Source organism: Salvia miltiorrhiza, chromosome 8 (genome assembly GCF_028751815.1).
Source record: "Salvia miltiorrhiza cultivar Shanhuang (shh) chromosome 8, IMPLAD_Smil_shh, whole genome shotgun sequence".
Taxonomy (NCBI): domain Eukaryota; kingdom Viridiplantae; phylum Streptophyta; class Magnoliopsida; order Lamiales; family Lamiaceae; genus Salvia; species Salvia miltiorrhiza.
Genome location: NC_080394.1, coordinates 3,737,696 through 3,752,913, shown reverse-complemented (window position 1 = coordinate 3,752,913; position 15,218 = coordinate 3,737,696). Strand labels below are relative to the sequence as shown.

The following is a 15,218-nucleotide window of genomic DNA, read 5'->3' as shown; positions in this document are numbered from 1 at the left end:
TCAACTAAAAAAGACATCAGTCAGAACCTTGTTGCTCTGCAGAGAAGTCTTGAGCAACTTCACCGCCTACCCAAAAAAAAAAAAGACGAGAATTTACAGATACAATAAGAGAAGAAGAAATATAGTAGTACTTGAAAGAAGCAGAAAATGATACCTCCTTCATTCCTAAAGTGACAACCCTTTCCTCTAACGCACCAACCTCCTTCACATTAAACCTATTGAGCATAGTAATGCTGGAGATAGTAGACATGGGCTTAATCTCCAAATCATCCATCACCATGTAGGTTACCACCCCCTTCACCAAGCCGCCGCCTTCCGACACCACTTGGACGCCGGAAGGAGCCACATAGGTCATAGTCGTGCTTATAAACCCCTGGCACGATGGACAAGTGGCGCGTGGGCCATCAGAAACATAACTGCGACAGCTGTTGGTGTTACCGCACCTGTAAAATTTCTTGTGATTCTGAGCAGCAGTGAACGTCAGAAGCGGAATCGAGGAGGAAGTGGAGGCCGGCAACATGGGTTTCAGAAAGGTGTCCTTATTCTGGTCTGGTTGTATGAAGGTGTCGTTCAGAGTCTCTAAGCTGCGGAAGAGGTTAGGCAAAGATCCCACCATTCCTTGAGCTTTGAGGAGGCTTATGATGGTGGCGACCGGCAGCGTGAGTATGTGGAAGAGGAAGTCGACGCAGTCCTTGCCGGCCTCCGCGAACAGGACTCGCTTGCCTTTTGTGTCGATCAACAGCTTCATGCTCACCTTTGAATCCGCCATTTCTTTACCTGTATTCTGCGAGTGTGGTTATGCTCAATCCTCTATCAATGTTGATCTATATAGGGAGCGGAACTTCGATATTGGTGTTTGCAGAAGTTGTGCAATTAACGAGGCCAAATTGGCAGGTCGCCGCCCTGCTCAAATTTCCTGCGTTATCCTAACATCAAATTATTAGTCTTCCACTTCAAAAAAGAAAAAAGGAATATTTTAAAATAAGCCTAATTGCCTCTAAAGTCTAAATACATATACATTTTCATTGAATTTTAAAATTACACATTATTTTTAAACCATAAATATCAGCCACCTTGTCGCCACCCACAAATTAGTATACTAAGAAAAATCTTGATTTATTTAATTTATTTTTTATATAAAAACAGAATTTAGTTATTTTATTATATTCTCTACATTGTACTATTTTTTGCATTTTATTTTTAATATAAATAAAAAAGTTATCAAAAAATTGCAAAAAAATAACTACAATGTAGATAATATAATAAAATAACCAAATCTTATTTTTATTTTAAAAAAATAAATTAAATAAATTAAAATATTTTCTATTTATGTAAATTATGGGTGGCCACAATGTAATTATTTAGCATCACTCATTTTTAAAATTAATAAATCTATGTGGCCACCCACACACTAGTATAACAAAAAAATATTGATTTATTTAATTTATTTTTTTAAAATAAAAATAGGATTTATTTATTTTATTATATTCTCTACATTGTTTTTTTTTTGCATTTCTATTTTTAATTTATTTTTAATAAAAATAAAAAATTTATCAAAAAAATAATTACAATGTGAAGAATATAATAAAATAACTAAATCTTATTTTAAAATTACAAAAAAATAACCACAATGTGGGTGTTTAACATTACTCTTTTAAAATCAGCTTTATAATACATAATTTTTAGTGTTAATAGGGGAATCTACCCACTCTTATAATCTATCTTACAAAACTACCCACACTACCCAAAAGCAAAAGTGATGGTGATAGGCATGATTGGTTTTTTGTAAAAGTTCTTACATAAGTACAATTGTGTAAGAAAATGTGTCAGATAAGTAGTTAAAAATGCACAAAATCTGATAAATGCCCTAAGTTTGAAAATAATGAGGATACGTTTGTGTATATAATAAAACAGTAATACGAGTGCTGAAAAATTCCAATTTAAGTATATTATGAATCACAAAAAAATTCTGATCCTAATGGGTCAATTAGCCGCCAGTAAAACCTAGCCGCTCACACTAGCCGCCGGTGTTTTTTTCCAGCGGCTAGTGTTAGCGGCTAGGATTTACTGGCGGCTAGTTGACCCATTATGAATAAAAAAAAATTATGGACCGCGGCTAGTGCTGCCGGCTAAGGATTTCTGGCGGCTAGTTATGCCATTCGCTTCAAAATAATTTTTTCCTTCATAATACACATAATCATGAATTTTTTTACCTTCGTAATAATATTTTTAACACACAAACGTTCCCAAATTTTTTCCAAATTTTCAACCTACAGTATATATTAACTACATATCTTACACAACTCTTACACAATTGTACTTGTGTAAGAACTTTTACAAAAACCAAGCATGCCTATCACCATCACTTTTGCTTTTGGGTAGTGTGGGTAGTTTTGTAAGATAAATTATAAGAATGGGTACTTTAAATTCCAACCCTAATTTTTATACTCTCTTTGTCTTACTTAAAGTGAGACACTTTCTTTTTTAGATAAATTTTTTATCTTTTAATCATTTTTTTTTCCACTTTTTCACCTGTACACAAAACACACATTTCTTGATTCTTGTGTCCAAAAAAAGGATCTCACTTTAGATGGGACGAAAAAAGTATATTTTTTGCTTTTTTTCATGACACTTAAAAATCTCTAAATTTAAAAATAATGTGGATGTTGAAATTATACGTGGACTCGCCAAAGTTCGGTTCAAAAACAACCTTGTCCTTAATTAAAGGAAAATGACGTCATTTTTCTTAAAGTTCACCTTATTTTTCTGATTTTACCCTTTATCAAGAAATTTTAAAAAAAAGTAAGGTGAAATTTAAAGAAACGACGTCGTTTTTCTTTAATTAAGGACGCCGTCGTTTTGAACCGAACTCCGGCAAATCCACATGTAATTCCAATGTCCGCGTCTTTTTCAAATTTGGGAATTTTAGGTGTTACGGGAAAAATCAGAAAATATACAAGTTTTATGTATTGTGAGGTTGATTTTTAAGGTGGTATGCAATTTCAAAGTTTGATGAAAATTTATATATTTAGGGGCAATTACTCTTTTAAAATACTCTCATTCTATACAAAATAAAAATACTACTACTAATTTCGGCCTATAAAAAAGTATTCCAGTTTCCTTTTTTCATCCATTTTAAAAGATAATATTCTCAATGTCCACGAATTAAAGCCTCATTTTATGCTTGACACATAAACTAAGAATGTTGATAAAGGTATTACGTGTGTGAGTGAAATAAAAGAATATTTGACTAAAGTGATAAGGTATTGTGGGGTAAGGTCCACTAGTATAGTAAATATATAATATATAATTGATGAAAATGTGTTGTAAGGTGGGTACATTGGTGACAAGGATAGTAAAATATAGAAAAAGAATGAAAATAAAAAAAATACAAAAAAGACAATAGTGTTTTATTTTGTGAACAAAAATTTAAGTTCAAGCTTTAATTCATAGACGGAGGGAGTATCACTTTCATTTTAGAACATGTCCTCACTTTTTTTTTAACATACAAAAATCAATAACCCACAAGTAAGGAAGACCTCTATACCATACAAAGAATGCACACGAAACGCTATCCACACAAAGGTGTGAACATTACATGCACAGAGACGGAATTAAATTCAAATTAAACATCTCATATAAAAACAAATTATGAGTGCTTCAACCTTGTCACTTCACTTGTGCTAGCTAGGCCTCATCCGCGGCAATCTTAAATTGTTTGAATTGTCACATGTAGTATTATGTAATACCTCACACAAATTGCAATAGGAGCATTATTCTAGGCTATGTTCCATAATATTTTCTTTCAACCGCACTATCTCGCTTAATCATGCTTTTAATATGAAGTTGGGAATGCTATTACGCAAAGATTTTGTTTTTTCTTCACCAATACAATATCCAAGAACCCATTCCTCCATTGCATTGCAACATCCACTAAAAGAGGTCGAATGTGATAGTTTTAATTTAGGATACAAAACATTAGGGTTGTCGATCGGTTCGGGTTCGGTTACCCGTACCCGAATTTTTGGTTACCCGAACCCGAAATTGCCAAATTTCAATAACCGTTCCCGAACCGTTTTAGAAGTTCGGTTACCCAATACCCGTTTCGGTTAACCAATTGGGTTATTTGGGTATCCGAAATACCCATTTAAAAAATAAAATTCAAATAATTTTTTCTCTATCTAATCTAAAAGAAATTACAAATATACTCCCTCCGTCCACGAAAGAACTTCCTATTTTTCTATTTCGGGACGTCCACGAAAGAACTTCCTACTTTTTCCTATTTTGGGACAATACCCCACCAAAGACAATTCCCACCACTCAAATAACATTAATTAAAACAACACAATAAATTATTAATATTTTTTCACAATTCCCAATACACTTTACAACCGTTTCTCCACTCTCAATACACTATACAACATTTTATTAAAACCTGTGCCACTCCCTCCTAGGAAGTTCTTTCATGGACGGAGGGAGTATAATATATATTTACAAATATATATTATATATATATATTAAATAATTTACAAATATATAATATATATGTAAATTTACAAATATATAATATATATGTAAATTATTTGTAAATTTACAAATATATAATATATATGTAAATTTACAAATATAATTTACAAATATATTATATATAATATATATATAATAATTTACAAATATATATATATAGATATTAAATAATTTAAAAATATATTTATATAATTTACAAATATATAATATATTATATACTATGATATATTGATAATATATATATATTAAATAATTAATAAAATAATTTTCGGTTATTCGGTTAACCCGATCGGTTTTTCGGGTTAACCGATAACCGAAATTTCCAAAAAAACAATAACCGAAACCGATCCATTACCCGAAATTTTCGGTTATTGGATACCCAAACCCGGGAATTTCGGTTCGGTTAATTGGATACCCAAAACCCGATAACCATTTAGACAACCCTACAAAACATCATAGAAATGCGAAACTCAATAATTTGAACATAAGAGGAAATACATGGCCGGAACGGAACTAGCAGAAGACCCGAGTGAGAACATTCTTGCTCTGGTGAGAATACTTCAACACCATCAAAGCCTACCAAAAACAACAATACATAATTATATTTGGAAAATAAGAAATAAAATTGGTTAAAGATAGAGAGATGTTGAGCTAATTACCTCAGTCATTCCAAGAGTGACAACCTTCTCGTCCAAAGCTCCCACATCCTTCACATTAAACTTGTTGAGCAGAGCGATGCTGGAGATGGTAGACATGGGCTTGATCTCCAAATCATCCATCACCATGTACGTCATGTAGGAACCATATTTTGACATATGATTCACGTGCCCGTGATCCATTTCGGATATCAAACGAATACATACAAAAACCATGTGCCTATAGCAAGAGGATAGAATCTTACTTGCAAATCCGGCAATGATCGACTCCAGTGTTGATCTTCCAACTTGTTCCCACGGCAAGACTTGACGTTGGGTGGCAACGATCTTCAAGTCCTCTCCTTTTCCTAGGGAAACGCGCCGCCTCAGTTTCTGTGTTCTCACAGATTTCTCTCTATTTTACCTCACGTAATGTCACAAGTGAATTAGAATTAGGGCTGTACCTATTATTTATACTGGGTATTAAAACCCTAAATAATAAGCCCATAATCTAATTAAACTAAAACAAAGCCCAAAGGCTTAAGTGAGAAATAGATGGACGGACGCCCCATATGGAGTTAAGCCTTTATTGGGCCAAGCGGGGATCTACTAGCTTGAATAAAGTTTGGCCTCCCAGTGCTCGATTTTCCTATTCAGCCCAGAATAAAATCGAGACACAAGTATTAATTTATTCCACTAGAAAATTAATACTGAATTACCTCTTTATTCTTTAGGTGAGTCGGGGCTAGTATTAGACTTAATTAATCCCCGTGTTTAAGATATCCAATATCCATTAATTAATTAATTCCTCTGACGATCAATTAATTAATTAATTAGTCGTTTAATTATAAACGACATCTCGAGTGCTACCACTTAAACTTATTATCGTATCGGAACTAATTCCACCTGCAGGGTTTAATACGATAAACTTATTAAGTTCCTCGAGAGGATATTATCATCCTGTTATTAGCAGGACACGGTTCCTTATTGCAATATAATCGCATGTCGAATAATAATTGCTATCACCCAAAATATCGAGTATATTGAGCTTCAAGAGAACTCTCACCCATGATAAATCAAAGCAATAGTCAATATATTATTTACACCGATTAATCCAACTAAGGTTAAGATTATTTAAGTCGCCGAGATCTTGATTCTTAATTAGTCAGAATATAAGAATTCATCTCACTGTGATCCTGTTCAATACACGAAGGTACTAGCATAAATAAATAGCCAAGACAAACTATTTATCCATTTATGCTACAATCTAAACCAGCAACTCGTCCATAGTTGCCTCGATTGTGAACTCAATTTATATCTCAACTTTTTTCGATTATATGATCTTCTGTGAACTACAACACACCATATAATCTATAGTATGAGATAAATTGGACTATAATAGGATTATGCAATAACAATATTTCAGATAGAAGAATCACAGTGAACTAAGGAATCAATGTATACAAGCATAAAGTCTTGCTTTCAGTATACAACCCTTCAATTCTCCCACTTATACTAAAGCAAACTTTTAGTATACAATGTGACTGAAAAACTGATAATATCCTCTAGCTATTACAAAATCTCCCACTTATACTAAAGTTTAATTTAGTATAGGGAGGCCACGAACTCCAAGGCCTTCAACATGCTTGTTGAACACCGCACCAGGAAGACTCTTCGTGAAGGGATCAGCCAGATTATCAACTCCCGCAATATGCATCAAAGCTACATCACCATGCTTGACCACAGACCGAATGTAATGATACTTGCCATCAATGTGTTTCATGGATTGATGACATCTTGAATCCTTGCTATTCGCAATAGCCGCCTCGTTATCACAATAAATTGTGATGCACTTCGGCAAACTAGGAATCACATCAATCTCAGTTAGGAAGTTCCTGAGCCATACAGCCTCTTTAGCAGCTTCACAAGCAGCTACATACTCGGCTTCCATGGTAGATAGTGAATTGCATTTCTGCTTTACACTTCTCCACACAATGGCTCCACCCCCAAACTTAAACACATAGCCAGTAGTAGACCGCCTCTTATCCTTATCACCTTGATAATCGGCGTCTACATACCCTACCGGTGTCAGATCATCAGACTGGTAAACTAGCGCATACTCCTTAGTCCGTTTAAGGTACTTGAGTATGTGCTTTACAGCAGTCCAATGAGCTTGACCTGGATTCGCCTGATATCTTGCTGCAATGCCTACGGCAAAACAAATATCAGGCCTGGTACACTGCATCGCATACATGAGACTTCCCACAGCCGAGGCATAGGGAATTATCTTCATGCTCGCTATCTCCTCAGGCGTTGTGGGACACATTGCCTTAGATAGTGGAACACCATGTCTGAAAGGTAGAAAACCTTTCTTGGCATTCTGCATGCTGAACCGCGCCAAAACAGTGTCAATGTAGGATGTTTGAGACAAACTCAACATTCTCTTAGATCGGTCACGACCAATCTTTATTCCGAGAATATATGCTGCCTCTCCCAAATCCTTCATTTGAAACTGTTGGGATAACCACTCCTTAATGCCAGACAATACATTCACATTATCGCTAATGAGAAGTATGTCGTCCACATAGAGTATAAGGAATACCAGACTCCCATCGATACAGACCCTATAAACGCAACTATCGTTGACACACTGCTCAAAACCATAAGTTTTGACCACGTCATCGAAACGTTTGTTCCAGGATCGTGAAGCTTGCTTAAGTCCATAAATGGACTTCTTGAGCTTCCACACTAGATGCTCCTCACCTTCCTTGATGAACCCCTCTGGTTGTAGCATATAGATGTCTCTATCTTCCTCAAGATACCCATTCAAGAATGCGGTCTTGACATCCATTTGCCACACCTCTAGGTTCATATGGGCAGCCATGGCCAAGAGAGCTCGAATAGACTTAAGCATGGCTACTGGCGAAAAAGTTTCCTCATAATCGATACCAGGTCGTTGAGTATAACCCTTCGCCACTAGTCTCGCTTTGAAGGCCGTAACCTTCCCGTCTGGTCCTCTCTTGCGTTTGTATACCCATTTGCAGCCAATGGCCTCACGACCAACAGGTAGCAAACATTTCTCGTATACATCCATGGCAGTTATGGATTCATATTCAGAAACCATACATGCTTCCCATTCAAGAGCATCTGGATCTGCTAGTGCTTCTGAGTAAGTCCAGGGATCTTCTTCGACAAGCCCATCATCAACTGAATCCGTAGATTCATTGACAAACGCATATCGATTGGGCAGTTTGCCCTTTGATGCCCTCTCACTGCGACGTGGCACTATTGCAGATTCAGTATCGACAGCTTGTGCATTTTCTGATGAGACTTGAGGTACTACATCTTGCACAATTGGCTGAGTTGGTTGACTTGTCGTGCCAATGTCTTTGACCTCACCGAGGATGATTTCGCTCCTACTTTTGTGGTTATTTACATAGTCCTCTTCCAAGAATCTTGCGTTAGTGCTAATAACGACTTTCTGATCCTTAGGACAATAAAAATAACCACCTTTCGTTCCTCTAGGATATCCTATGAACAGCTTTACTTCAGTTCTAGGGCTCAACTTATCGGCATCCTTGTTCAGCACGTGTGCTGGACTGCCCCAAACCCGGATGTGGTTAAGAGAAGGCTTGCGCCCTGACCACAGCTCGGACGGGGTCTTTGCAACCGACTTAGAAGGCACTAAGTTTAGAATGTAACCAGCTGTTTCTAAGGCATATCCCCAGAACGAAACAGGTAAAGTAGCGAAACTCATCATCGAACGAACCATTTCTAGAAGAGTCCTATTTCTTCTCTCTGCTACACCATTCTGTTGGGGTGTACCCGGTGTAGTCAACTGAGATGTAATCCCAGATTCTAACAAGTATGCTCTAAACTCGTTACTGAGGTATTCGCCACCGCGGTCAGATCGCAATGACTTGATACTTTTACCATGTCGCTTCTCTACTTCCGCCTTGAATGTTTGAAACTTGTCAAAACATTCAGACTTGTAGCGCAACAAGTAAATGTATCCGTACCTTGAGTAATCGTCAATGAAAGTGACAAAATACTCGTACCCTCCACGAGCTTGAGTGGACATAGGTCCGCACAAGTCAGAATGAACCAGTTCCAACACTTCTTTGGCCCTATACCCCTTTGCCTTGAAAGGCCGAGTCGTCATCTTTCCCTCTATGCAGGATTCGCAGACTGGGATTGGTTCTACTTGGAGAGACTCCAAGATACCATCGGAAACCAGTCTTTGGATCCTCCTTAGATTGATGTGACCCAATCTTAGGTGCCAAAGAAGAGTTTGGTTCTCCAGAGAAGAAGCCTTTCTCTTCTTTTGGTTTGTAGTCAAAGTATAAGCAGATGAAGAATAATCGAATGGACATGAAAAAGTATAAAGAGAATCAGCCGCACTTCTAAATAAAACTTGACCATCTTTGATGAATACTGCACTGTCTTCTAAAAGAACAGAATATCCATACTTTCGTAATTGAATGGTAGAAATCAAGTTTTTCCGAAAACCCGGAACATAGAGTACATCTCTCAAAACTAAAACATGTCCATCAATAAATAAATTCACATCTCCAATTGAAACAACAGGTAAGCTTGCTTCATTTCCCATGGAGAGTGCCAGCTCGCCTCCACTAAGCTCCCTTGTCCGCAGGAACCCCTGCAAGGTGTAACAAACATGGTCAGTTGCACCCGAGTCAACAACCCATTGATGGGAAGATCTCGAAACTGAATATGTTTCTGTTACAAGAGCAGTAGAAATACCTTGAGCTTTCTTCATCATGGGACAGTCAGACTTCCAATGTCCTACTTGTTGACACTTGAAGCATTTCCCTTTCCCCTTTGGCTTGCCAACGCCTCCGGTCGGGCCTAGCTTCTTCTTGCTCCCACCTTTTGCTTGGCCTTTCTTGCCATTGGGCCCTTTCTTCTTCCTACCTTTCGGTGGAAAACTGGGTCCTGTGGCAGTGGCCAAAGCCTGTGGACTCTTTCCCATGACCCCCTCGGCCGCAACCAACTCATTAAGCAGTTCATTTAGAGTGAACTTTTTCTTGCCCATTACGGCATTGAGTCGGAAGTTTTCGTAGGATTTGGGCAGAGTGTGGAGAACCATGTCTACCTTAGTAGCATCCTCGATTCCTCCACCGAGCACGTCCAGCTCATTGAAATGATTAATCATTCCAAGCACGTGCTCGCGCACAGACGATCCTTCCGTCATCTTTGAAGACATGAGTTTCCTCATGAGTTCAAAACGGACTGATCGGTCCGATTCCCCAAAGAGCTCCTCGAGGTTCCTCATAATTGCAGTCGCAGTCTCCAACGACTGATGTTGCAGCTGCAACGCAGAAGACATAGTGGTCATAATATAAGCTTTCGCCATATTATTCGCCCTATGCCACCGCTTATGGGCCTCCCTTTGCTCTTCGGAAGACCGAGTATGAAGGTTCGCGGGAGCGGGAGTAGTAAGCACAAACTTATACTCCTCCGCGTCTAGGACAAATCCCAGATTGCGCTTCCATTCCGAAAAATTCGGACCAGTAAGCGGCTTAGCAGATAAAACATTCAAAAGCGGGGTAACAGTCATATCTGAAATATAAACAAACAAGCGCACATTAGAAAAAACACGTTATTGCATAAAGATTCGTAGCAATAATATTGTAACCTTTTGATAAAACAATATTATTGAAACCTCCGTTAGCCCAATCGAATTACACGCAAGCCACGTTCGTGTGGACGTTTACGCGCTCTTCGTTTGACCAGACACCCAGTCTTTGGTCTCATTCCATTGTCAACTTATCCTTATGACAAAATGGGACCAATTAACGGACCTTAACTAGACCACGCAATTTCAAGAAGGGACTCCGTTGGGGAGTTGTACTTGAAATTAACGTCTAAGCAATGACCACAATTTAGTCAACTTAATGACTATCTTTTATTTTAACCCCTACTAGAATAATCCATGAAAACTAACCCGTGCAAGCCACGTTCGTGTGGACGTTTACACAAGAAGCTCCCACTATTCTCAATGTTAAAATAATTAATTTTAATCATTTCCAGAATAACTCGTAGAAATTAGTACATGCAAGTCACGATAGTGTGAACGTTTACATGCAAAACTCCCACTTATTCACAAGATTAAAATATTTTTAATTTAGAAGTTTAACCGACAAAAGCTGTAAATTAATAACGAGTGCAAGCCACGTTCGTGTGGACGTTTACACCAATTATTAATTTACTTTGTCTTAAACCAACTGTGGAGGTCTATATCAAATTTATTTAAAAAATTGAATTATCCGCTTAGTCTTTTAGTTCAAAAGGTTTACAGGTTAAATCACGTTGACACGGAAAACCTAAGCATGCATTTCTAGAACACATGTAATAAAACATGCTCGCTTGAAATTAAAACGTGCTTAGTGAAAACGTGATTGAACCTAGCATGATATTCTATGCGCATTTAAATTCACATAAAGCAAATAAAATCATGCTCAAAACACCATAACGGTGATAAAATCCCACGACATGCTAAGAACAATAAAAAAAAATTCTTCGCGGCCCATTCGTGGAATCCCATTTCTAATCTATTACATTAAAACAATAGAAAAGAAAAAAATGGCTAAAACTAGCCCAAAACTCGAACTGGGCCGAAAAAAGGGACAAAACAAATGCTGCCAATAAACCTCCAGGCCCGGAACAGACAGTCAACTGCTCTTGACCCGCGGTCAAAGCCCATCCACGGCCCAGGCGCTCAGGCCCGTTCAGCAGCCCAAAACCGCAGACACTGTTCATCTGCTAGGGCTTGCGCCGCCTAGGGTTGCGCGCCGCTCGGAGCCCCTGTTCTCCTCCACTGCATTCGCCGCTGCCACTCCATTCAAGACCCTTTCCGCGCCGCCCGCCAAGTCAGCCGCCTTCAGGCCAGTCACCAGCACGCACACGAGAAGGAGGCGCGATTAAAAAAATGCCGCCCATCACCCCGTCTGACCAGATCAGCCGCGACCTCCGCCATCCACCTCCACACATTGCACAGACGTTGAGCAGACGGTAGTCGCCGGAGCGACCGCCGCCCTCGACGCTGATATGTGGGGTTGCAGCGGTCGACTGTACTCACCAGACGCGGCTGTGCCTCTGTGCGTTCCAGGTGCAGTAGAGCCCGCCGAAGGCGCGGCGGTCCCATTCTTCATCGTCGATCCGTTCTTCATTTTTTCAGATTACAGATTACATCCGAACAACAACAATTACAATGGAAATTCTAATCTAACCACGGATTTTCTCGCGGTGGAAAAATAGTTACAACGTCAAACCGACGTATCCCACGAATCAACAAGCCACGAAGAACAACAGCAGGAAAAACAAAAAAAACTTAATGGTTTTACTATTCATTTATCCGACAGAGCCGAAATTCTGGAACCACGGCTCTGATACCAATTTTAGGAACCATATTTTGACATATGATTCACGTGCCCGTGATCCATTTCGGATATCAAACGAATACATACAAAAACCATGTGCCTATAGCAAGAGGATAGAATCTTACTTGCAAATCCGGCAATGATCGACTCCAGTGTTGATCTTCCAACTTGTTCCCACGGCAAGACTTGACGTTGGGTGGCAACGATCTTCAAGTCCTCTCCTTTTCCTAGGGAAACGCGCCGCCTCAGTTTCTGTGTTCTCACAGATTTCTCTCTATTTTACCTCACGTAATGTCACAAGTGAATTAGAATTAGGGCTGTACCTATTATTTATACTGGGTATTAAAACCCTAAATAATAAGCCCATAATCTAATTAAACTAAAACAAAGCCCAAAGGCTTAAGTGAGAAATAGATGGACGGACGCCCCATATGGAGTTAAGCCTTTATTGGGCCAAGCGGGGATCTACTAGCTTGAATAAAGTTTGGCCTCCCAGTGCTCGATTTTCCTATTCAGCCCAGAATAAAATCGAGACACAAGTATTAATTTATTCCACTAGAAAATTAATACTGAATTACCTCTTTATTCTTTAGGTGAGTCGGGGCTAGTATTAGACTTAATTAATCCCCGTGTTTAAGATATCCAATATCCATTAATTAATTAATTCCTCTGACGATCAATTAATTAATTAATTAGTCGTTTAATTATAAACGACATCTCGAGTGCTACCACTTAAACTTATTATCGTATCGGAACTAATTCCACCTGCAGGGTTTAATACGATAAACTTATTAAGTTCCTCGAGAGGATATTATCATCCTGTTATTAGCAGGACACGGTTCCTTATTGCAATATAATCGCATGTCGAATAATAATTGCTATCACCCAAAATATCGAGTATATTGAGCTTCAAGAGAACTCTCACCCATGATAAATCAAAGCAATAGTCAATATATTATTTACACCGATTAATCCAACTAAGGTTAAGATTATTTAAGTCGCCGAGATCTTGATTCTTAATTAGTCAGAATATAAGAATTCATCTCACTGTGATCCTGTTCAATACACGAAGGTACTAGCATAAATAAATAGCCAAGACAAACTATTTATCCATTTATGCTACAATCTAAACCAGCAACTCGTCCATAGTTGCCTCGATTGTGAACTCAATTTATATCTCAACTTTTTTCGATTATATGATCTTCTGTGATCTACAACACACCATATAATCTATAGTATGAGATAAATTGGACTATAATAGGATTATGCAATAACAATATTTCAGATAGAAGAATCACAGTGAACTAAGGAATCAATGTATACAAGCATAAAGTCTTGCTTTCAGTATACAACCCTTCACGTCACCACCCCCTTCACCAAACCGCCGCCTTCCGCCGCCGCGGGAGGAGCCACATAGTCCATAACCGCGGCCATTAGCGCGCCGCATTTAGGACAAACAGCGTTTGGGTCGTCAGCAACGTAACCGTCATTACACACGCCGCAATCGTAGAATTCCTTTTGAATCTGCGCATCGTTAAGCGCCAGAAGCGGCACCGGGGAACCGGAGACCGGCGCCGCCGGTGTCAGAATGGCGTCCCTGCTCTGATTAGGCTGTATGTAGCCGTCGTTGAGATCCATTAAGCTTTGGTAGAGGTTGGGCCAAGATCCCGCCATTGATTCCTCCCTGAGCAGCCCAGTCACGGTGGCCACGGGCAGAGACAGTATGTGGAAGAGGAAGTCGACGCAGTCCTTGCCGGCCTCCGCGAACAGGACTCGCTTGGCTTGCGTGTCCACCAACAGCTTCATGCTCACCGTAGTTTCCGACATTTCTTTGTGTGTAAAAGTAGTGAATATTCAAAGGGTTATAATCAATTCTGTATCCATCCCATTCATCTATATAGGTTTAGGTTTAGGTTTAGGTTTAGGAGTGTTGCAGAAGTTGTGCAACTAACGAGGCGAAACTGGCAGGTCGCCGCCGTGCTTAAACTTCCAGCATCAGTAACATCAAACTATAGATCTTCATTTATTGGTCCAATTTTTAACTTCACGCTTTGAGGAGATGCTTGGTTTAAATGATAAAAGAGGTTTGATAAAATAATTAACTTTAATTAGCACTCTCTTTGTCCCATTATAATTGTCTCAAAATTTTTGAACACAAAAAATTAAGGAAAAAATGTAAAAAAGTTAAAAGTGGTACTTTTGAAAACATGCCACTTATAATGAGACGGATGAAGTACTCCCTCCGTCCACGAATCATCTTCCTATTTGGTGTTCGGCACGGGTTTTAAGAAAGCTGAAAAAGGTGGTGAAAAGGTGGTGTAAAAGACTAAAAGGGTAGTGTTAATGTATTGTGGTTACTTTTACTAATCTTGCACTAACTATTTGGCATTATTTTATTAGGTGAATTAAATGAAAGCATTTAAATGAATAAATTAGAAATAAAATTTTCAAAAAATAAATAAACTTGAAATTCAGAAAATAAATAAATAAATAAACTGAAAAATTCAGAAAATAAATAAATAAATACATAATTAAACTGGAAAATAAATAAATTAGAAATAAAATTTTCAAAAAATAAATAAACTGAAAATTCGAAAATAAATAAATAAATAAACTGAAAATTGAGAAAAATAAATAAATAAACTGGAAATAAATA

General features: G+C 38.2%; 2 protein-coding genes across 2 annotated transcripts; both read right to left on the bottom strand.

Annotated features, from left to right (window-relative positions):
- LOC130997142 (uncharacterized) lies at positions 1–769 on the bottom strand. The gene is made up of 2 exons (XM_057922401.1): positions 155–769; positions 1–66 (listed from the first exon to the last, which is right to left on the bottom strand). Exons 1-2 carry the CDS (start codon positions 767–769, stop codon positions 1–3), a joined length of 681 nt encoding a protein of 226 aa, XP_057778384.1.
- A 13,149-nt stretch (positions 770–13,918) lies between these two features.
- Positions 13,919–14,389, bottom strand: LOC130997140 (uncharacterized). The gene has a single exon (XM_057922400.1). It carries the CDS (start codon positions 14,387–14,389, stop codon positions 13,919–13,921), a length of 471 nt encoding a protein of 156 aa, XP_057778383.1.
- Positions 14,390–15,218: the final 829 nt, after the last annotated feature.

Excerpts from the sequence above, each read along its gene's own strand:
- LOC130997142 (XM_057922401.1), bottom strand. The coding sequence starts at position 769 with ATGGCGGATTCAAAGGTGAGCATGAAGCTGTTGATCGACACAAAAGGC. Across the intron at positions 67-154 it reads TCACTTTAGGAATGAAGGAG|GCGGTGAAGTTGCTCAAGAC; the intron begins GTATCATTTTCT and ends TTTTTTGGGTAG.
- LOC130997140 (XM_057922400.1), bottom strand. The coding sequence starts at position 14,389 with ATGTCGGAAACTACGGTGAGCATGAAGCTGTTGGTGGACACGCAAGCC.